The 23,324-nt window shown below is 52.9% G+C and overlaps 2 protein-coding genes across 3 annotated transcripts; both read left to right on the top strand.

Moving 5' to 3' along the window:
- The first annotated feature begins 13,279 nt into the window (after positions 1–13,279).
- On the top strand, positions 13,280–13,657 carry KCNE2 (potassium voltage-gated channel subfamily E regulatory subunit 2). The gene has a single exon (XM_050332898.1). It carries the CDS (start codon positions 13,280–13,282, stop codon positions 13,655–13,657), a length of 378 nt encoding a protein of 125 aa, XP_050188855.1.
- Positions 13,658–15,550: 1,893 nt separating this feature from the next.
- On the top strand, positions 15,551–22,964 carry SMIM11 (small integral membrane protein 11). 2 transcript variants are annotated; one of them, XM_050332902.1, is made up of 5 exons: positions 15,551–15,674; positions 17,033–17,094; positions 19,909–19,999; positions 21,214–21,390; positions 22,737–22,964. In XM_050332902.1, exons 3-4 carry the CDS (start codon positions 19,979–19,981, stop codon positions 21,376–21,378), a joined length of 186 nt encoding a protein of 61 aa, XP_050188859.1. In that variant the 5' UTR covers positions 15,551–15,674; positions 17,033–17,094; positions 19,909–19,978; the 3' UTR covers positions 21,379–21,390; positions 22,737–22,964. The 2 variants fall into 2 exon arrangements, with proteins under 2 accessions (XP_050188859.1, XP_050188860.1); XM_050332903.1 differs by lacking the exon at positions 17,033–17,094 and having other exon boundaries at positions 15,605–15,674.
- Positions 22,965–23,324: the final 360 nt, after the last annotated feature.

Below are 23,324 nucleotides of genomic sequence, written 5' to 3'. Positions count from 1 at the left end.
CACATTCCAGATACATCCTGGAAAACTCTGCTGTTCCAGAGGTGCTGATGCTGCTTTCGTGACTGGTCATGCAGATGTAGAATCATGGAAGAGTTTGGGCTGGGAGGGAACTTAAGATCATCTGGTTCCAGTGCCAGCCCATGCCACGGGCAGGGACACCTTCCACCAGCCCAGGCTGCTCCAAGCCCCGTCCAACCTGGCCTTGGACACTTCCAGGGATCCAGGGGCAGCCACAGCTTCTCTGGGCAACCTGTGCCAGGGCCTGCCCACCCTCACAGGGAAGAATTTCTCCCAATATCCCATCTAACCCTGCCCTCTGCCAGTTTGAAGCCATTCCCCTTGTCCTGTCCCCCATCCCTTGGAAATAGTCTCTCTCCATCTTTCCTGGAGCTCCTTCAGGCCCTGCAAGGCCACACTCAGGTCCCCCCAAAGCTTCTCTTGTCCAGCTGAACAATCCCAGCTGTGCCAGCCTTTCCTCCCAGCAGAGCTGCTCCAGCCCTGGGATCCTCTTGGTGCCTCCTCTGGGCTCTCTCCAGCAGCTCCCTGTGCTCCCTGTGCTGTTCCCAGGGCTGGAGCAGCTCTGCAGGGGGGTCTCACCTGAGGGGCAGCTCTAAGGGCTGGGTTCTCCCAAAGCACCGATTTCTCTGTAAATTGGGGTGGTCCCAGTGTGTGCCCAGCGAGGTCAGGGAGGCTTCTCCCTCCCACCCTTCAGAGCCACCGCAGAGGGCACAACTCCCAGTTTTTGGGGACGTTTCAGGTCTCGGTGAAAGGCTTTATGCAAACGAGGAAGGCTCCCGGTGTGATTTCTTAGCAATGAGCAGCAGACCTTGAATTCTGACCTTTCCACGTTGTTGGGTTTTCTTGGCTGGTTGGTTTGTTGGGGGTTTTTTTGTTGTTTTGCTGTGGATTTTTTTTATGGCTCTCCAGGCCTGACCCGACAGCGCTGGGCACAGCTGAAGGTCAGCATCGTTCTCCTGCCAGCTCTGCCCGTGGCAGCCGGGGCTGGAGCTGCGCTGGAGGGAGGGATGAGCTCGCGTTTGGGATGAATTCCCGCTGGAAGGAGCACGGATGCAAGCACAGCTCTGTGGGGACACGCTGTGGCCGCTCCCGACCACGGCAGCTGAGCCTGGGGATTCATCTCCCCTCTCCCGAGCCGGCTGTGGGCAGAGGGAAGAGTGAAAACCGGCTGATTAAACCCGAGTGCCCACTCGCAGGGGCATCTGGTCCTCGGTGCCAGGCTCTGGGGTGGCCAAATTCCAACGCTGAGCAGTCTGGGAAGAGGAAAAGGGTTGATTCCATGTCCTGCACTTGAATTCCTGGTTAACTCTGCCCTCCACCTGCTCGGGGGCACTCAGGGTCAAAGGCAGGTGTGTCCAGGGTGGTGTAAATGAGGGGCACTCAGGGTTAAAGGCAGGTGTGTCCCAGGTGGTGTAAATGAGGGGCACTCAGGGTCAAAGGCAGGTGTGTCCAGGGTGGTGTAAATGAGGGGCACTCAGGGTTAAAGCCCAGGTGTGTCCAGGGTGGTGTAAATGAGGGGCACTCAGGGTTAAAGCCCAGGTGTGTCCAGAGTGGTGTAAATGAGGGGCACTCAGGGTTAAAGGCAGGTGTGTCCAGGGTGGTGTAAATGAGGGGCACTCAGGGTTAAAGCCCAGGTGTGTCCAGGGTGGTGTAAATGAGGACTCCTCCTGCCTGGCTGGAGTGACCCCAGGTGTGTCAGCACCTCTCAGAGAGCTCCAGCCGCACTGGGAGAGTCATTCCCAGGAAAGCTGCTCCCCCCGTGCCCTGCAGCATTCCCAGCAGGCCTGTCCAGCTCCAGCTGCACTCCTAGGGGAAATCCTGGTGCTCCAGCCCCTTCCCAGCTCCATCATGGCCATTCTGGGAGCTTCAGGCCCCTGTGGTGTGTCCAATTAAATTATGAGTGACCAGTTCTTGTTTGAAAGAGCAGGTGGGGTCCTGGCCCATGGCCAGCTCTGGGGGCCTCCCCAGCAGGTCCCATCCTGCAGGTGGCACAGGCAGGGCTTTGGGCAGGAATGAGGAGTTCTGAGGTGGTTTGGGTTCCTAAATCAATCTCTGCACCGGGAGTCAGGGGGTCAGCAGAGACAGGCACAGCTGAGGGGTGGCAGATTCACCCTCTTGTGCCATCACAGAGTCACTGAGTGACCACACAGACCCCTGAACTTCTCAGAGCTGGTTTGGTTCCTCACTCCCACTGATTTTAACAGGCAGGACCCACCTTGAAGCTGCTCTTCTGTCTGTGCTGTGTCTGTGTCCTCCACAGCAGCCTCCTCCCCCTTCCTCAGGCTCCATCAGCCCTGGGATGCTGCAGGAAGGGCTCCTGCTGTTCCCACAGGCAGATAAAGCTCCTTTCAAAGCTCCAACTCCTTCAAAACAATCTCACACCACACCAGCAGGTCTGGAAGCTTCCAGGTTGTTCAGAGTTCCGTGAGCAAAGCTGTGTCTGCATTTTCAGCAAATTATCTGCTAAAAACATGGGAGGGGTAAAAATACATTGAGTTGTCCAAAGGTGCCAGCGAAGAGAGGGGTCAGGGTAAGACTGAGCTGGTGCTGTGGGTCATGGATCACAGAATTATGGAATGCTTTGGGTTGGAAGAGCCTAAAAATCATCCAGTGCCACCCCCTGCCATGGGCAGGGACACCTTCCACCAGCACAGGGTGCTCCAAGTTTATCCAGCCTGGCCTTGGACACTTCCAGGGATCCAGGGGCAGCCACAGCTTCTCTGGGCATCCCATTCCAGTTCCCTCCCAGCCAGCAATTCCTTCCCAATATCCCCTCTAACCCTGCCCTCTGGCAGTGGGAAGCCATTCCCTGTGTCCTGTCCAAGGGCAGGTTAAAGCACCTTAGAGAATCCCAGGCAGGAGTGCATCCATCAGTACAAGCCAAATGAGCAAAATTCCTGTAATTTCTCAGGTTAGAGCATCACCTCTTCCTATTTATCCATTTCATTCCTATTTGTTTGATGGTTTTCAGCTCCATATGTAGGAAAAAAAAAGGAGGAGCCCACTGTGGGTCACCATGGGATGCTGCCATGTCCTGATGTCCAAAGGGAAGGAGAAACATCTCCCTCCTTTAATAACACCCCAGTTGGCCCTTCAAACATGAAATTATATTTACAGCCCACTGGAGTTGGGACCTGCCTCCCCATGTGCTCCAGGAGGAAAAACAAGGGCCATCCCACTGTCCTGATTTATGGAAAAAAATGTGTCTCTGGACAAGATTAAATCCTCTCCTGCTTCACTGGCAAAAGTGACCCAGATATTTTTCTATCTAATCAGGTTCCTTTTCACTTGTCCTGATGTTTAGGCAGAGCTGGAGGTCAAACAAAAGGCTCTGTGCCCTGTGCCAGGCACGGGCTGATAGGGAGCCCTGGAAGGAAGGAATGGGAACAATCTTCTCCCCCAGGTGTGGGCCTCCTGGTAAGATCCAGTTCCTCCAGGTGAGCCCCGAGCTGTGGGACCTGTGGGGTTATTTGGATTATGCAGAGTGGGATCAATGGCAAAATCAAACCCCAGAGATTGGAAACTCTTCATTTCCATGCTCTTTCCCTTCAGCCAACCCATCCACACGGTTTGGATTGGGAATGGTTGGGGTTCTTCTGGAGGAGGAGCAGTTTGTGAAGGTGAACTTGTCCAGTTCTCACCGTGGTTTGGGATCAGAGGAGAGCCCAGAAATCTCAGCTCAGATGTGAATATATTAACATGGAGGAATATGCAGAATTAAGTTCAGTTCTTGCACAGATATCCAGATTTAGGAATGGTCTGCAGAGTTTGAAGCCAGGGCTGGATTCATAGTTGAGGGAACTGAGGTCCCAAAGGTCAGCTCTGAATCTTTGTCCACCAAAGCTCCTGAACTGGGGCACTGGAGAGGTGGGTGATGCTTTTTGCCTTGGAATGTCTTCCAGGATAACTGCAGTGGAGACACACACGTGCAAATCCAGGCAAGGAGCCCATCCTGTGATTCCCAGCTCCCCAGGGACAACGAGCTGAAGTTCATCAGCATCCGGAGGAGACGAGGAGGAGCCAAACAAATAAACACCCACTTGACTCCAGATTATTCTCTTTAAACTCGCTGGCACCAAAGAGCTGACTTGGAGCTGAAATCTGGCTGTGCCTTTTAGAACTAATTTGCAGTAGGAACCTTGGACTGTTTGTTGTTTTTTTTTTCTGCCACTACAACAGCAGCAAGTACCCGAAAATCAGGAGCCAGGCAATGCACAGTCACACTGCACAGCATCCCATAATTCAACACACCAAAAGACCTTCCTGGGCACTGTGAAAAAATTGGATTTATTTCGAAAGGGAGTGGGAATTTTTATGAAAATGGCAATTCCTTATCTTTCTTCCATCTTCAGGTCAGGGAAAGGCAGCACCAGAAACACCCAACTCATCGTTCTCCAAGGTGGAGTCGCTGGAACTAAAAAGCAGCACCAAATTCCTGCACAATTCCATGGCTTTCGTGGGATAAAATGTCATTCCACGATGCTTCCAGCACATGCTCCTGGCAAGCACGCTCACAGTGGTCAGGAAAATTAAGGTGAAGCATCAGTGGTTTTTTTCTGGAGCTTTTTTCTGGAGCCTTCAGAGGAGACGCCAGGACCCGGTTTCTGGAGCTCTGGACATCAGCAGATCCAGGAGGGTAATTACTGGGATGGAATCCAATTAAAAGATTACTGTTCTGCACACAGGGGTGTTAGAGAGATGCACAGAATTATCTGCTGAAATCCCTCAGGCAGCTTACCCAGAATAACCTTCTCCTGGCTCGGCTCCAGCTCCCAGCAGAGGCTCCGGCTCAGGAAATCATCTTTATGCAGAGCAGCACTTGAGCTTCTGCTCAAACTTAGGCATGTTCTGAAGAGCCACTTCCAACAAGGATGAACTTAATTGCACCCTGCCTTCCGAAATGGAGATTAATGTCAACGGGAAGCTTCCAGCTGGGAGGAGGCTGCTGGGAATTCCATGGAATTGCTGCACTTCTTAGAATCCCAGAAGGGTTTGGGCTGGAAGGGGCTTTAAAAATCATCCGTGGGCAGGGACACCTTCCCCCAGCCCAGGCTGCTCCAGCCTGGCCTTGGACACTTCCAGGGATCCAGGGGCAGCCACAGCTTCTCTGGGCACCCTGTGCCAGGGCCTGCCCACCCTCACAAGGAGGAATTTCTTCCTAATATATAAATCCCAATATCCCATCTGACCCTGCCCTCTGGCAGTTTAAAACCATTCTCCTTGTCCTGTCACTCCATGCCCTTCCTGACCATGGAATATTCAATTACTCAGTGCATTGTATCTCCCAAATCACACATTCCCTCAGGCCTGGGAGCCATCCCAGGAGAGGGACAAGCACGAGGAGCTTTCCTTGGCTTCCAGCACCTCCCTGGGGGAGCTGCTGGTGCTGGATGGGGGACAGCCCCGATCAGAGCAGGGGCAGCACAGGAGCCAGAGGTGCCACCAGCCCCTCACCCCAAGGTGTGGAGCCAGGACTGGGTGCCAGGGAAGGGTTGGCCTCTTCCTTGCCCCTCCAGAGCCGAGGCTTTGGTGCTGGAAGCAGGAGCTGCACACACGGGCAGATTGCAGGGCCAAGTTTGCACAACTGGGGTTGCAAATGGGGCTCAAGGTCACGGGAGGGGGAGGAAACGAGGAACGGGCTCATGCAGCAAATACCAGGTTACAGGAGCAATTATTTCCCAACTGCTGTGCTGACACACTTGTTTTCCACCCCTGGCAGTGGCTGGAAATGAGCAGTTGTCTTTGCTTTTCCGACATGGTTGTGTGGGAGGCCCCCCCCAATGTCCTGGGCTTTTGTGGGGCCTGGGGATATGTTTTGGCCTCGCTGACCTCTGTGGGTGGTTGTGTGTAAAACACCAAAATAAATCTCAGTGTCACGTGGCCTTCCCTGCCACTGGAGCTGGACACTCCAAAGGTGCTGTCATAGGAGGTTGTGGGGGTGACTGCTCTGCTTTTCTGTGTCACTAAAATGTCCTGGCCTGGCCTTTGCTCCCCTGTTTTCTCTCACTGCAGCACCGACTCCACGACCACAGGGCTTCATTAAAGTCCCAAGTGTGGACAAGGAGCACCTCTACTAAGCTGGACCCAGGGGTACAACTTAAAAACAACCAGCACCTCTTCAACATACAGTGATGGAGTGCAGGAAAATCACAACACACGCCAGCTCTGGACCCAACTTGAGAGATTCCTGCCATGCACTGAGTTTGGCACAGGTGATGGTTGTGACTCACAGGGTGATGGAGGTGATGGTTGTGACTCACAGGGTGATGGAGGTGATGGTTGTGTCCCACAGTTGATGTAGATGGTGGTTGTGTCCCACAGTTGATGGAGGTGAAGGTTGTGACTCACAGGGTGATGGAGATGATGGTTCTGGTCCCACAGGGTGATGGAGGTGATGGTTGTATCTCACAGTTGATGGAGGTGATGGTTCTGGCCCCTGGGTGGGAGGAGGCCTCAGGGCACACCTGGAAGAAGTGCAGTGCCAGCTGAGCTGCCCCCCAGGGCTGTGATGAAGGAGTGAGTGGAGCTCAGTTCTGCTCCTAAATATCCCAGATCTGCACCCTGACTTGCTCTCTCATCAGATTTTCCAGCTTAAGCTCAGCCTCTGCAAGCCTCAGGCTGCCTCTTGATGTCTCCTTCTCCTTCTTCAGTAAAGCCCTCATCTAGTCTTTAAAAACAGAAGGCATTAAGAGACATAAAATTGGATGTTTACATGTCTGGTTGTTTTGCAACCTGGGCTAGTGGAAGGTGTCCCTGCCTGGGGCAGGGGGTTGGAACTGGATGATCTTGAAGGTCCCTTCCAGCCCAAACCATTCTATGATTCCATGTAGATATTTTCATGCAAACACAGGCAAAGGTGGAGTTTTAAACATGGAGACTGTCCTGGTTTCAGGCACTTTGATTTGGCTCCTGTGCAGGTCTTGAGGCAGCTCTTGGTCAGTGGCTAAAGGTGCCTGGTAGGGAGGACATCAATGTGAAGCAAGGCAGAGTCTTTCCACGGGTGGCTGATACCTGGTTTTAAGCACATCTTGCTCTTCTGAAGTTGTCTGTGTAGATCAAACCACTGGACAAGTCCCAGATCAGCTGTCGGGACCTGCAGGGATTGGTAATACAAGGAAATGTTTCCAACAGAAGGCTCAGAAATGTCTTGTATTTTTTTCAGAGACTGAGGGGCTGGAATTGTATCCCTGACTTCAGCCCTCTGTCTTCTAAATGGCTTTGTTTTGAAATGTGTCTTGAGATGCCTCCTTGCTAAGGAATCACCTGGAGAAGGGGTTGGACTCTCCAGCCTGGGTGGATCAGGCCACTTGTTTTGCTGAGGAGTTTGAAAGCAGATGGTTCCCTCCCACAGGACACTTTTCAGCAGTATTTTGGGACACAGGAGCTACCAACATTTCTGCCACCAAACCCGGGGCTGAAACCCACCCTGGGACATCCACGGGCTGCAACAACACAAGGATGTCCATCCTGGGCCAAGAGGGACACAGAGCACCCTGAGGGTGGCAGGATGTGATTTCTCTTCTGACCCCTGAAGAACCTTCCAGAAAGGCTTTGTTTGCTCTCCTGCCCTCCCCTTTTTATTCCCCTTGTCCCATCTGAAGCCCCAGAGAGCCTCTGCACCCTTGGGTTCCACAGGAGCGTCCTGGTGACCTCTCCACCCTCCCCTTTTCGTCTCTGTTGTCAGGGGTGGATTCCTACTGGCATTTTTGAATTTTCCCACAGTCCTCCTTCCTGCCCCTCCCTCCCCTTTAGCAGACAGGGTGGGGAGCTTTGGGTGAAGAAATCAGGCAAGGGAATGGACAAACCTGAGCTCAAGGAAGAACACAGAACAAGTGGGGCAAACACGTGGTCACACCTGCCCACGGCAATCTCTGCTGGGACTGGCCATGCTGTCCTTTTACTCAAACACTCTTGCTGCATTTCCCTGCTCTGAATCACCTAATTCTCAGTGTGTCCTGGGGCAAGAAGGTCCAAGAGCTTCTCAGGGCGCTGTGAGAGCGAAGAAGGGGACAAAGTGAATCAGGAATTCAGGCAGGATTTGGATCCAGCTGCCAGGCTGCTCTGTGGTGAGGATATGAAAGGAGAAGGAACGAGCCTTGGAGCCACTGGTGCTGCTGTGGGGATCCAGCCCTGCCAGGAGCTGGAGCTGCCCCTGCCCAGAGGAGCTGCTGCAATCAGTGACCAAACCCAGGGCCTGCTGCTGCAGCTGCTGCTGGCCCTTCCCTCTGCTTTGCAGGGACAGGGCTGGGCAGTGAGATGTGGCTCCAGCAGTGGTGCCTCCCCCAGTTCCCATTCCCCAACCCTCCACAAGCTCCCTCTGAGGGAGACCCCAGGCTCTGCTTGTGAGGATGGGCGGGTGTGACATGATGCCCGTGACTGTTGCACACCTGGGCTGCGATTCCTGTCGACTGCTTCCCACTGCAAGCCCCAAAAAAACCCCTCCTCAGGTCTGCTGGAGGCCAAGCATCTCCTGTTCTCCAGAGCTGACCCGGAGATGCCCTTTACAGGCAGCTTGCTGGGCAGGGCTCTGTGTGCCCAGCAAATCCATCCCTGGGGCTGCTCTTTGGAAAGGTGTTTATTTTCCAGCTTGCTGCGATCTCCGAGAGGCTGAGGAGTGAATTTCACCCGCAGCAAAGCACGGGCAGGTGGCGAAACGTCAGTGTTTGCTTTTGCATTTCAGCGCCACGGGGAGGCAACAGCCTCGTTTATCCCCTAAAGCTCCTGACACGGCCACCCAGAAAACCATGGCAACAAAGCTGAGGGATCGCAGGCTCCTCCTGCTCCCACTTCTCCAGCCTGGGCTGGGGGGAGCTGAGCGTTCCTAGGCAGGACCTCCTTGCTCTCCACAACTCCCTCCCTGGGGAATTCAGCCCGGTTTTAGCAAAGGATTCAAAGCAGGAATTACTTCCTTTGGATGATTCCTTGCTGCTGAAATGGGGGCAGAGCAGGTGATTGAGGGGGTTCACCTGGAGGAGAGAAGGATCCAGGGAGACCTGAGAGTCCCTAGCAGGGCCTAAAGGGGCTCCAGGAGAGCTGGAGAGGGACTGGGGACAAGGGATGGAGGGACAGGACACAGGGAATGGCTTCCCACTGCCAGAGGGCAGGGAGAGATGGGATACAGGGAAGGAATTAATACTCAGCAAACACACCCAGGGTGTTACAACAGGTGATCAAACTCTATAACACACGATAAAGTCTCCAGATCTCTCAGAAAAACAAACTGTTGAACCAGTAAATGTGTTTATTGAGCAGACAAAAGCCCCAGGAAATAACCTGCAGATGAAACCTCTAAATGTTCCTCCCTGAAAGATGGAAGAGCAGTCCCACAAGAAATAAATAATTGCAGAAGGGTTTCTTCTTTGAAAGGGGAAACCCAATCTGTACAGGGCAAGGTATCAAAACTCCCAGTTGTGCTGAAAAACACAGGAAATGATGGAGAAATCCTAAAATCCTGGGAGAGAAAATCATGCCCATCATTCATGGGGTGAAGGCAGAAAGCAAATGAAAGAATTGGGATTTTCTTGGGGGATTTCTTAAAGAGAAATTGGGGCAAGAAGAGTGAAATGTTGAGCCAGTGCCTGGTACAAAAATTAAAGGAACAGGGAAGGGCCATGGAAGCAAAGCTGCAAAGGAAAAATAAAGAGGCAGCATCTTTAATTATCAACACTTACAATAAAGGAGCAGGGAAGTGTCTTAAGCTGTAGTAAAAATTGGATTATGAAGGAAAGTCAGCAGAAAGAAAAGGTTTGAACTTAATTAATAGATGTCATTTTGATTAATCTGAAGAGGAGAGGTTTCAACAGACACAGTTAAAGCCAAACTATAAAATCTTCCTCTGAGGCTGAGTTAAGTCTGTGTATACAAAGGTTGGAGGTTTGTAAAGGCCAGGAAATGGTGCAATATTGTGATTTAACCAGTACAGAAGAAATGCCACAGGAAAATGACCCAGGGATGTATTAAAGGATGCTCATAATTCCCCAATAATCACATTGAGCAGCTCCATTAAGTTTTTTTTACCTCTAAGAATTAACCCTCTAAAATTCATGATCCCAAGTTATGGACCCTGTAAGTTATGTGTGAGTGATTCCCTCACTTTAAAGAAAATTAGGGGGAAATATGACCAAAAAAATGTATAAAAATAGCAGCTGGTGATTGAAAATAAAGTGCAAAGTTTGTTTCTTGTAGAGAATGAAGGGAAACAACCAATGGATTCCAGCAGAGCCCACAGGAGCAGTGCCAGCTCCTTCAGCTCCCAGGGACACGTGGGAATGTGCCAGGGAAGAGGCAGGGATCAGAGAGGAAATGCTGCCAGGGGTTCCTCAGGGACTTTGCCACAGCAGGAGCACAGCCCTGGCTGCCCCAGGGCAGAGCTGCACCTGGCAAAGGCCTTTCCCTGCCAATCCCTCGGGCAGATCGACCTGCAGGGTGAAAACAGGGTTTTTACAGCCCATCTGGGCCAGCCCAAGTGCTTGGGGAGCACTTGGAAGCACAATCCCCCCCTAATCCCCCCCTGGGTGTCCCCAGCAGAGCCAGGAATGGCTGCTGGGAGTGCCCAACGTGCTGGCACTGCACTCCTTTCCCTTGTTTTCCCTCATTTCCCTTGTGTTCCCAGGGGGCACCCACAGCTCTCAGTGAGGTGGCAGCACGTGCTGTTTGCCAGGGATAAAATCTACATTCATTCATTCTGCCTTTTCTTTATTATTCCTTTTTTTTTAGTAAGTTTTTGTCTTTTCCCTCTCCATGGTGAGGTGACCCCCGAGCAGAGCTCAGAGGAGCTGGTCCTGGGGGCAAGAGAGGATTAGCTTTGTGGAGGGCTTGGACACTAACAGGCATGATCCTGGTGGGAGAAGGGAAAGGCAAGTCACATTTTGGGTGCTGAGCAGCCTGACAGGCAGGACTCTCACTGCCCTGCTCTGTGATCACCTCTCATGCACAAATTAACCAAGGGAATAATAATAATAATAATAACAACAACAATAATGTTGAATATTATTATTATTGATATTGTATTATTCATAGAATCATAGAATGGGTTGGGTTGGAAAGGACCTTAAAGATGATCCAGTTCCACCCCCTGCCATGGGCAGGGACACCTTCCACCAGCCCAGGGTGCTCCAAGCCCCGTCCAACCTGGCCTTGGACACTTCCAGGGATCCAGGGGCAGCCACAGCTTCTCTGGGCAACCTGTGCCAGGGCCTGCCCACCCTCCCAGCCAGCAATTCCTTCCCAATATCCCATCTAACCCTGCCCTCTGGCAGTTTGAAGCCATTCCCCCTTGTCCTGTCCCTCCAGCCCTTGGAAATAGTCTCTCTCCATCTTTCCTGGAGCTCCTTCAGGCCCTGCAAGGCCACACTCAGGTCCCCCCAAAGCTTCTCTTGTCCAGCTGAACAATCCCAGCTGTGCCAGCCTTTCCTCCCAGCAGAGCTGCTCCAGCCCTGGCATCCTCTTGGTGGCTCCCACAGGTCAGTCCATGGGGTCCCTCAAACATTGCTGGGCCTCACACACGACCCTGCAGGGTCTTTGTGGCCCCAAAACACCCAAACCGACAGTGCAGAAAAGCCCCTGCAGTGCCAAAAGGAGCTGAGGGAAAAGCCTGGGAAGAGGGAAGGCAGGAGGACAGAGCAGAGCCCAGGCCTGAAGTGTCCCCACAGCAAATCCTGGGGCCACAGAGACCACACGGAGCGAGGAAGGACAACAACAAATCCCTGAGAGTGTGGTGGGAAAACCACCCTGCCCTGGGCATGGAAAGCCCCTTCCAACACAGAACCCACCCCACTGCTTGGAACAGTAGCAATTCCCTGCCTTAGGAATTCCCTGCTTCCTCCCAGGGAACAATTCCCACTCTAATGATTCCCCCTCGCCCCTCCGGATGGAGCTGCAGGTCCCTCCACCCCCAGGCAAGCAGAGAAATGCTTTTAAAACACCTCAGCTGGCCACAAGCAGCACCAAGAGCCCTTCCCAGCACCCCCCTGGGGCTCTGATGGGAGCCAATATTTGACTTTCCAGGGTTGATTAGATTTAGCTTTTCATTCCACATCCACAGGAGGGGTGCAGTGCAAGGCACCTGCAGCTGCTCAGAGCCCCGGGCAGGCTGCTCTCTTTTTGAGATTGTCACCTGCTTAGCCAGTGGAATTTGGAAATCCTGAGTGAATCTCCTGGAAAAGGACACGGGAAAGGTGAGTTTCTCTCCATAATTATTTCCTGTTGGGAAAGCAGAGCAATTTTCGTTCTGAATCAGAGCAAAAGCTGAGATTTTACAGATTTTTAGGGACACAGGAAAGTTTCTGTCAGTAATTCTGTATTTCCTCTTGGAAAAGCAGAGCAATTTTGTTCCAAATCAAAGGAAAAGCAGAGAGATTTTACAGAGGGAAAAGTTTCAAGGCACTTTGTATTATACTTTTTTTATGCTTATACTTTCATTAATTACCTTTATCCCCCATGTCTGAGAGAATAATTTCAGTATAATCTGAACTCATATAATTCAGTATAACCTGCATGTGGACCTTCATCCTTCTGTGTGTGCACACCAGGCTGGGCCAACAAGCCAAGGAATTCCTGAATTCCAGTTTGAAAGACACCCCAATTTCTGATGAATCTGAAAATCCACCACCTCTTGCCCCAGGCTGCAGCAAACTCCTTTTTGCTTGAGGGTTGCACTGAGATGAAGTGGCTTTTTTTTGGGAGCTTGGAGGGCTTGGCTGGCCTGAAGAATTGAAGGAATTCACTTCCCTGTGTCCATATGGATGCAGGTCAGCCTTGCCCTCCTTTGTGGCCTTGCAGGGCCTGAAGGAGCTCCAGGAAAGATGGAGAGAGACTATTTCCAAGGGCTGGAGGGACAGGACAAGGGGAATGGCTTCAGACTGACAAAAAGCAGGGTTAGATGGAATATTGGGAAGGAATTGCTGGCTGGGAGGGTGGGCAGGCCCTGGCACAGAGAGGTTGTGATGCCCCTGGATCCCTGGAAGTGTCCAAGGCCAGACTGAAGCAACCTGGGCTAGTGGAAGGTGTTGGGGGTTGGAACTGGATGATATTCAAGGTCCCTCCAACCCCAACCATGCCATGACTCTGAGTAAGACCCCCCTGGGTCTCTGAACACACTGAACCCCTCAGAGATGGGGGTTCTCAGCTGCCCTAAAATGGCCCTTCCAAGGGGCACAGGGTGGGTGTGGCTCATCAATTGTCACCACACAGACCAAAGACAGCAGTGCAACTGTTTGATTACCAGTATTTAATTAAAATCAGTGTTTTGCCTGCAGCAGGGATGGCTGAAATGAAGAACTTCACCTGGGCAGTGGAAGACATCTTCAAGGACACCTTCCTCAACTACATGAACGGCTGGAGGAGAAACATGACGGAGGCAGCAAACAAACTGCAGGCCGAGGTGGCCGCCGAGAACTTCGACTACGTCATCCTGTACCTGATGGTGATGATCGGGATGTTCTCCTTCATCATCGTGGCCATCCTGGTGAGCACCGTGAAGTCCAAGAGGAGGGAGCACTCCAACGACCCCTATCACCAGTACATCGTGGAGGACTGGGGGGAGAAGTACAAAAACCAGGTGCTCAACCGGGAAGACCTCAAGTGTGTGATCCATGAGAATCTGGGGGCAAGGGATAAAGCAAGCCCTGAGTCACCCTGAGCCTCAGGGAGCGCCAGCGGTGAGGAAATCATGGAGTCACACCCAGGGAACCCACTGGAATTGTAAAGAGCTGGGAAGCTGTTCATGGAATTAACACACAGGTCGACGTGTAACGGAGGAAACCAACCCTACTGGTTCCCACTGACCTTACTGGTTCCCATCCACCTTACTGGTTCCCATCCCCCTTACTGGTTCCCATCCACCTCACTGGTTCCCATCCACCTCACTGGTTCCCAAGAGGACCTTGGCACAGCTCCTTGTGAAACTCCCAGGAAAAATGTCTGATTGTGCTTCGCTCTGAGATTCTGTTCCTTGGGAAAATAAAACCAAGAGAATGAATAATTTGGTTATATCTCAACTATTTATTTTTTTTCCCCCCAAATCCAGAAGCAGATCTGCACGTTCCCACCTGGGAACAACCGTGAATTAGTGGCCAAAAGTGCATTTCTTGAGTGAACAATGTGTGAACAGTGTGAATCACAGGAGGCAACTTATCCCTCCCCACATTCACTCCAAACCACTTTCTAATGCTCTGACTCCCATTTTCACTTCATTATTCCTCAGCAGCAAAGGTTGATTCACGGCCTCCTGACAAGGCCTGTTCTGTGGAAGAGCTGCTGAACTAAAAGCCTCATCCAGGAGCACGGCCTGGGGGTCTGGGGCAGCTTCCAGAGGTTCATCCTCTGTCTCCAAATCCATAGCTGGCCAAGCTGACCCTCCTGCTGCTCCTTGGTTTGCCAGAGGAATCTGGGATGCATTTGGGTGATGGAGCTCTGCTCACAACCAGATGTCTCTCACCAGTCAGGGCTCGGTGTAAAACCCCCCAGATTTCACCTTCTGGAATTTCCACACCCAGCTATCCAAGCAGTCCCATTTCTGCGCTTCCCGAGGGATTCTCACGTTGGTTCCTGCTTTCCACTGGCTGGGAAACGGGTTTTTAAGATGCTTTGTCTGCTGTGAGGCTGAAGCATCACAACACTGGCTCTTGGGGGGTAAATTAGAAGCAGAAGTGGTGTCACTTCTGCTATTAAAACATGTTCCAATTTGTAAGGCTCTGGGTTTAGCTCCTATTCACCCTGCCAGACTTAAACCACTTCAACTCAGACTTCCAGAGCTGGCTGTCCGTCCCGTGGGCTTCTTGGTTTTTGGAAGGTTTGGGCTGAAGCGCTTCAGCCATGCCTGGCGCTGCGTTTCGGGCACTTTTTGTTTTGCTCGTGGTAAAAAATAAATGAAAAAGGGTTCTGCTTCTTGTTGGAAGAAGCAGAAACTGGACACCTTCCACCAGCCCAGGGTGCTCCAAGCCCCGTCCAACCTGGCCTGGGACACTTCCAGGGATCCAGGGGCAGCCACAGCTTCTCTGGGCAACCTGGGCCAGGGCCTGCCCACCCTCACAAGGAGGAATTTCTTCCTACTATATAAATCCCAATATCCCATCTAACCCTGCCCTCTGGCAGTTTGAAGCCATTCCCCTTGTCCTGTCCCTCCAGCCCTTGGAAATAGTCTCCCTCCATCTTTCCTGGAGCCCCTTCAGGCCCTGCAAGGCCACACTCAGGTCCCCCCAAAGCTTCTCTTGTCCAGCTGAACAATCCCAGCTGTGCCAGCCTTTCCTCCCAGCAGAGCTGCTCCAGCCCTGGGATCCTCTTGGTGCCTCCTCTGGGCTCTCTCCAGCAGCTCCCTGTGCTCCCTGTGCTGTTCCCAGGGCTGGAGCAGCTCTGCAGGGGGGTCTCAGAGGGGCACAATCCCCCCTGCCCTGCTGCCCACGCTGGGGGATCAGCCCGGGCTGTCCCGCCACGCTGGCTGCGGGAATGGCTGTACCGCAGATCCACTGGTTTTGGGGGAAAAAAAATCCACGATCACGCTCGGGGCGGGCTCGGCGGGCTCAGCCCCGCGTGGGGCGGGCGGAGCGGCCCCTTCCCGGCCCTGCCGCGGCCGCTGCCGGGAGCTGTAGTTGCTGTACATTTGTAATTGCCGTAGTTCCTGTGTCCCCGTGTCCTCCCCGCCATGGCCGCCCCCTGAGGTAGGACTCGCGTCCCTGGGCCTGCCCTGCCCTCACGGAGCCCCGGCGGGATCGGCACGGAGGGCGAGACCGGGCGGGAGCGGGGCGGGCACCGAGAGCCCGGCCCGGAGCGCTGCCCGCGGCCTTGGCCCTCCTGCCCGGCCCTGCCCTCCTGCCTGTCCTCCTGCCCTTCCTGCCCTCCTGCCTGTCCTCCTGCCTGCCCTCCTGCCCTGCCTGCCCTCCTGCCTGTCCTCCTGCCTGCCCTCCTGCCTGCCCTCCTGCCCTTCCTGCCCTCCTGCCTGCCCTCCTGCCCACCCTGCCTGCCCTGCCTGTCCTCCTGCCCAGCCGACCTTCCTCTGACCCTTCTCCATCCCCCTTCTCGCTCTCCATCCCTCTCCCTTGTTCTTCACCCCCTTCCTTGTTCTTCACCCCCTTCCTTGTTCTCCTCCCCGTTCCTTCCTTGTTCCCTCGCTCTCCAGCCCCCCCTCCGTGTTCACCAGCACCCCTTCCTTGCCCTCCAGCCCCCCCCCCACCACCGGCCTTGTTCTCCATCCCTCTTCCTTGTTCTCCATCCCTCTTCCTTGTTCTCCATCCCTCTTCCTTGTTCTCCATCCCTCTTCCTTGTTCTCCATCCCTTCTCCTTGTTTTTCAACCTCCCCTCCTTGCTCTCCATCCCTCTTCCTTGTTCTCCAGTCCCCTCTCCTTTCTCTCCAGCCCCTTTCTTGTTCTCCACCCCCTCCCTTGCTCTCCAGTCCCCATTCCTTGTTCTCCAGCCCAGGGCAGAGCTGGGATGGGCTCAGGGGAGGTGCCTCCTGCAGACCCTTCCCAAGGTGGGACAGAACCACACAAGGGTTTGGGCTGGAAAGGCCCTTAAGGATCATCTCATCCCACCCCTGCCATGGGCAGGGACACCTTCCACCAGCCCAGGCTGCTCCAAGCCCCGTCCAACCTGGCCTGGGACACTTCCAGGGATCCAGGGGCAGCCACAGCTTCTCTGCCCAACCTGTGCCAGGGCCTGCCCACCCTCCCCGCTGAGAATTCCTTCCCAATATCCCATCTCTCCCTGCCCTCTGGCAGTTTGAAGCCATTCCCTGTGTCCTGTCCCTCCATGCCTTGTCCCCAGTCCCTCTCCAGCTCTCCTGGAGCCCCTTTAGGCTCTGCAAGGGGCTCTCAGGTCTCCCTGGATCCTTCTCTTCTCCAGCTGAACCCCCCCAGCTCTCCCAGCCTGGCTCCAGAGCAGAGGGGCTCCAGCCCTGGGATCTTCTTCCTGGGATCCAGGCTGGAACAGCTGAGGTGCCACTGGCATTTCTGCTTGTGATTTGACTTTAATCCAGGCACTGTGACTGATCCATCCCATCTGCTCCCTTCTTATTTTCCAGAGTTTGGAGCATGTGAGGAGCTGCCAGAGGAATCACTACTGTTTTCATTTCTGCTTTGTCAGGTGTGAAGATCTTACGTGGCTCTTGATGTTTATTTAATTGTTTTCAGTCGGGACCCTGAGCTCCTTCAGTTGATCCAAAATCAGAACCACCTGAGACCTCCTTGCTTGGGAGGGAAGGTAACACCGTCCTTCTGTGGGGCCCAGGCTGTCCCCACGAGTGTTTGTCCAGGGATTTTCCTGGGGAAGGAACAATGCCTGCCTGTGGATGTGTTCCCAGCTCCTATCTGGGCCTTATCAGCCTCGGGAAAAGGCAAACACAACATTCCAGCTGTTTATTTGCCCACAGGCTTTTAAGATACCACAACCCTTGTGCGTCTGAGCTCTGTGCTTGTGGACTGACAACCCCAGTGCTAAGAAATGTTGGTTTTCGTAGAACCCTGGAATGGTTTGTGTTGGAATTGGGCTTTAAAGATCATCCAGTTCCGATCCTGGACACCTTCCACCAGCCCAGGTTGCTCCAAGCCCTGTCCAAGCTGGCCTTGGGCACTTCCAGGGATGGGGAGTCCACAACATCTCTGGGCAGATCCTGGTTTTTAATATCATCTTCCCACTTTCCTCTCCCTGCCCTGGGCTCCAGCTTCACCCACGTTTTTCACTCCTGGCCTCTCATATTTCAGAAGGGCAGGATCAAATGGAAGAGTCACGGGATGAAAGGAGGAGGAGGGCTTGGCCACTGGGGGCTGTGGGAATGCACATCACAAGTGTCAGCTCTCCCAGGAAACATTTTGGGATTATAAAGAAGGCTGGAGAGAGGCTTTGGACAAGGGCATGGAGTGACAGGACAAGGGGGAATGGCCTTGAGCTGTAGGAGGGCTGGGTTAGGTGGGATTTTAGGGAGAAATTCTTGGCTGTGAGGGTGGTGAGGCCCTGGCACAGAGAGGATGTGAATGTCCCATCCCTGGGAGTGTCCAAGGCCAGCTTGGATGGGGCTTGGAGCAGCCTGGGAGAGTGGAAGGTGTCCAGGGTTGGAATGAGATGATCTTTAGAGTCCTTTCCAACCCAAACCATTCCATGATTTTATGATTTTGGATCAAAACCCCACTCTTGAGAACACAGGGAGAATTTCTTTGCTTCCCATCCTGTGTGACTCTGGTGCAGCTCCTCCTGATGGACACCCAATCCAGGCAGATTCCATCAGCAGAGCTGGAATATTCCAGCAGCGTTGGCTGAATAATCCCAACCAAAGGCCTCTTCAGGAGTGATCCACGTGCCACAGGGACTGCACCCTGCAGTCACACCCCCAGATGGGCTCCCACAACGTTTCCTGAGTCTAAAACTCATCCTGCACACTCAAAAAAACATCCCTTAAAGCCATTCTCAGCATCGTTTGCCAGGTGCTGGGTTGGGCTGGAATGGTTGAATTCCCACCTTTTCCCAGGCTGGAAAATCCATTCTGCCCAAAGCACAGAATTCACAGGCAGGGAGGGGAAGAGTGAAGGGTGTGTTGGGTGGAACCCCCACCCAAGTCAGTGTTTTGAGGTGAGGACACCCCAGGTGGTCCCTTTGGATCAGGCCAGGTTTGGGTCACTTGGATTTTTGAGGAGCATCCAACCCTGAATCCTGCCCTGGGAACCAGGTGCTGCTCTGCTGTGGGATTTCAAACCTGAATGGTTGCTGGAATTGTGGGGGCAACAGCAGAAATTCCTAAAAGGAAGATGGAGAGGGACCTTTTCCAAGGGCCTGGAGTGCCAGGACAGGGGGAATGGTGTTAAGCTGAAGGAGAACAGGGTTAGATGGGATGTTGGGAAGGAATTCTTCCCTGTGAGAGTGGTGAGGAGCTGGGATAAAATTCCCAGAGAAGCTGTGGCTGCCCCATCCTGGAAGTGTCCAAGGCCAGGTTGGAGCTTGGAGGAACCTGGGAGAGTGGGAGGTGTCCAGGGTTGGAACAAGGTGGTCTTTCAGGTCCCTTCCAACCCACACCATCTGATTCCACGATGCCAGGAAGTCAAAACACCTGGTCTGGGAGGTCCAACACTCATCAGTTCACAGCTGTCCTGGCATTCCCTCAGTACAAAAATAAGGGAACTTGGATACAGTTGGATCTCCAGGACACAGATCCCTGGAGTGCCTCTCTGTGGGGATGTCTCCGGGGTGGTCTCAGCAGGCAGGGAGGGTTTGCAGCTGTGGGAAAAGGAGGGAAGAGGATTCCCTGGCTGGGGAAATCACAATTTACTGTCTGAGCAGGGCAGGAGCTGCAAGAGCAGTTATTTGGCTCCTGGCTTCTCAGGCACTTCCCCACCCAGGATCTCAGCTCTGGAACGTGTGTTGCCCACCCAGGGAGTGGCTGCTTTGCTCCTGTGTTGTTTGCAGCGTGGAGGGTTTCATTTAAGTTACACTTTTAATGTGGAGGAGTTAATTAATTAATAAATCAGGGAGAAGTGGTAAATCAGAGTAGATCCCAGAATTTATTGGCTCCAGAAGGGGCAGGTGGGCTGGAGAACCACAGGAAGCTCTTCTGGATTGCCTTTGTGTCCTGGAGCTCTCAGACACCACCCAGGCTCTGGGTGCAGCTTCCCAAAGCAGCCAGGGCTGTGTTTTCCACAGGGAGCTGCTGGGCTGGGGAATCCCAGCCCTGCCACCTGCCCAGGGCCTGTCAAACCCCCCTGTCCTTCAGCAGGGACGTTGCTGCTGTCACTCAGCTCCTGCAGAGCCCGTGGGGGTCACTTGGGAAGCGCCTGGTGCTGTGACAGGCACAGGAGCCCGGGGGAGGAGCGGGCTGTTCCTGCTGGCTGGAAGCAGCTTCTCTAATTCTGTTTTAACCTTCATTCCCGTTTCTTCAACACCTGATTTTGCTTTAATTTCCATCTCTCCAAGATGCTCCCGCCCCGCTGGGTGACGTGAGGAGCGTGGCGTGCGTCGGAGCTGGTGTCACCCCACGGCCAGGATGGTGGCATTCAACTGGAAGGTGAGGCTGTCCCACATTCCTAAGGCAGGGAATTGCTGCTGTTCCAAGCAGTGGGGGGGTTCTGTGTTGGAAGGGGCTTTCCATACCCAGGGCAGGGTGGTTTTCCCAGCACACTCTCAGGGATTTGTTGTTGTCCTTCCTCGCTCCGTGTGGTCTCTGTGGCCCCAGGATTTGCTGTGGGGACACTTCAGGCCTGGGCTCTGCTCTGTCCTCCTGCCTTCCCTCTTCCCAGGCTTTTCCCTCAGCTCCTTTTGGCACTGCAGGGGCTTTTCTGCACTGTGGGTTTGGGTGTTTTGGGGCCACAAAGACCCTGCAGGGTCGTGTGTGAGGCCCAGCAATGTTTGAGGGACCCCACGGACTGACCTGTGGGAGCCACCAAGAGGATGCCAGGGCTGGAGCAGCTCTGCTGGGAGGAAAGGCTGGCACAGCTGGGATTGTTCAGAGAGTATTCCCAATTCACAGTGTTCTCATGGAATATCCTGAGCTGGAAGAACCCCCAAAGCTCACCCAGTCCCTGCCCAGGACACCCCAACAATCCCCCCTGGCCCTGAGAGTGTTTTCCAAGCACTCCTGGAGCTCTGGCAGCCTCGGGGCCGTGCCCATTCCCTGAGGAAGCTCTTCCAGTGCCCAACCATCCACTTTCATTTTCTTTTCCCCTCCCTGTGGACTCACAGCCCCTGCTTTTGTAACATCAGGGTCCACTGAGCACTTTGGGTCATTACAGGCATTAAAAACAATCCCTGCAGGCTCTGGATTTTATCTTTTCTTCAAGTTTCAGGACATTTTTCTTTACCTTTCACATCTGGGCCAGTTCACTGCAAAATGACAGTGGACTATAATTTCTGTCCATCCCTCATGTGAGAATTGTTCAGCAGCATTTCCACTTTCCAGTTATCCTAAAACACTGAGCTGTTCCCCTTTTCCACCCCCAAATCATGGGAATATTCCATTTGCTGCAAAACAAGACCTGTCCCAGGGGCCTTCCCCATTCTTTACCTTCAGGTACAACTCGAGTGAAGGGGATTTGTCTTTGTTTTTTCCCCTAATTGTTGATCTGCCTGCTTTAAAGTTCCCTCCAGGAATAAAAACCCTGGACAGAGGAGCATTTTCAGCACCTGGATAATGCTGTTGCTGGAGGGAGCTCTGTGACACCCTGTAAATTCATTTACAATTATCCAAGCGTTCCCTCCTCAATCTATTCTTTTGCATTTCAGGCTCTGGAGAATTTCCCACTGCTGATGTACATTTTGGCAGCCAAAACCTTGATCCTTTGCTTGGCATTTGCTGGAGTGAAAATGTACCAGAGCAAAAAAATTGAGGAAAAACTGAAGAGGGAACGGGAGGAGAAACTGAAAAGAGAAGCAGAGAAGGAGGATTGAAGAGTCCCTCAGGTAGGGAATTTATTCCACATCCTGCTGCTCCCTACTGGCACTGACAAATTAATCCCATTGTTTTGGGGTTGAATTGTGCCATTTGAACCGTCACCAGCTGAGTTCTTGTGCTGTTTGTGGTTTGCACACTCAGATCATGCCCCATCTGTGCTGGAATTCCAGCTCAGCTTTGAGGATATCTTAGCCCAATATTCCTTCTCTGCTCTTTATCTCCTGGAATTTTGAGGCCCAGCCCATTGCCCAGGAAATCCTGCTGCAGGAGGAGAGGGTGAAATTGGGCAGGAAATGCTAGCAGAGCTCTTGGCCTCCAGTCCCATAATTAATTAGGAAATAATCAGCCATTCTGGATTAGTTAAATCATTGGCAAGCTGGGAGTTTCAGCTGGACAGGCCAAATTCCATGCCCAAGGAACAGGTTGGTTTGTGTAACATCCACCGTGCATAATGCACCGAGAAAACTGCTCATCTTTCAGCACAAAGTGAACAAAATGAACATCACATTCCTGAAAATCTGGAGGTTTCATTCCCCACGGGCAGAATTCCTTCCCTGTTTCCCAAGTTTAAGCAGTCATGGCTTTTTTGGATCAAATCCATTACTGAAATGAGTCCTGCCTGGTGCTGAGATTCTGTTCCCTGACTTGTCTGTTATTTTTTTTGTATCATTTTGCTCCCTGTTAGGCCAAAAAACGGGAATTCTCTTCCTGCCCCATGTGAGCTCAGTGGGAGTTTGACATCATGTTACTCAAATAAAAAACTTCCTTTCCCCTCCTCAGGCCATTCCCTCACACCTGGAAACAGTTTTAATCTTTAAAAACGTTCAGGAGCTTTTATTTCCAACCTTACCCCTGCTTTATGCCCTGCAATAAGGGTTGGGAATTGTGCCTGGAAGCGAGGCCCTGGGAATAACCCCGGGAACCAAGAGGTTCGTTTGCCAAGAGAAAAACCAACAACCAACCACCAACCCAAAGGTGTTTTCCAGGTCTCCTCTTTGGCTCTGAGTGAGGCTTTGGTTTGGGGTAAATTTGGGCCAATTTGAGCTTTTCTTGGGAAGCAGTTTTGCTGTTCCCTGGAAAACGGGAGAAGGCGGAGTCAGAGGGAATGAGGTGGGATTTTATCCCTAAACAAGTGACACGTGGACTGCCCTGCAAGGGAGCAGAGTGATCCCAATCCCAATCCCCCTGGGAGCTCTCCATCCCTGGAATTGCTCCAGGCCAGGCTGGATGAGGAGTGGAGCCCCCTCAGCCCTGTCCTTCCATACTGGGAGAGAGAGAGAAGGGAGGGAAATTCTCCTGCAGGGCTGTCATGGCAGCAGATTTAGCCCTGCTGCTCTCACTGCTCTCTCCTCAGCCTGCAGAATTCCTGACACTTGGCAGCTTGCACTGGATTCCTTTCCCAGGAGGATGAAGCCTTCCTGGAGATGATGGATGTGGCAGAGGAATAAAACCCTGGAGAGGAACGTTCCCTTCAGCTGTATCTCCATTTTTTACGTGGACACAGAAGGATTTCAGCCTCTAATTTATGCAATAAAAAAACCCTTTGTAAAAAAAAAATTAAAAAATAAAAAAAAAGCCCTGGCCTCGTTTGCTGCTTGTTTAAGAGATCAGAGCTGCAGGGGAGGCATTTTTAAGGAAGATCTGCCAGGAGGTGCTTGGGTTTACAGGGAATAGCACTTGGGATCCATCATGGATGAGCACGAGGTCCGTGGAGGGGCAGAAGGACGAGCAGAGGACTCTGTGCAGCTTCCCAGAGCAGCTCATTCCTGCAAGGGGGTCAGTCTGGGGACTGTAGAACCAGAGGAACAGCCCCAGGAGAGGAGCTTTCCCAGGAAAACCCCTCTGTGCATCCAGGGCTTGCTTGGATTCCTGCAGGTCACGGGGTCACCTCTGAGGAGGTTTCATGGCAGGAGGTTTGTTCTGAGAAAACAGAATTTTGGGC

Source organism: Myiozetetes cayanensis, unplaced genomic scaffold, assembly GCF_022539395.1.
Source record: "Myiozetetes cayanensis isolate MyiCay16 unplaced genomic scaffold, myiCay2020 scf5-8, whole genome shotgun sequence".
Classification (NCBI taxonomy): domain Eukaryota; kingdom Metazoa; phylum Chordata; class Aves; order Passeriformes; family Tyrannidae; genus Myiozetetes; species Myiozetetes cayanensis.
Note: the sequence above shows the minus strand (reverse complement) of the source record. Positions and strands in the feature narration are given on the sequence as shown.

What these genes read in the sequence shown, in the direction of transcription:
- SMIM11 (XM_050332902.1), top strand. Translation starts at nt 19,979, where the DNA reads ATGGTGGCATTCAACTGGAAG. An exon ending in TGGTGGCATTCAACTGGAAG is followed by an intron (nt 20,000 to 21,213) that starts GTGAGGCTGTCC and finishes TTTGCATTTCAG; the next exon opens with GCTCTGGAGAATTTCCCACT.
- KCNE2 (XM_050332898.1), top strand. Translation starts at nt 13,280, where the DNA reads ATGGCTGAAATGAAGAACTTCACCTGGGCAGTGGAAGACATCTTCAAG.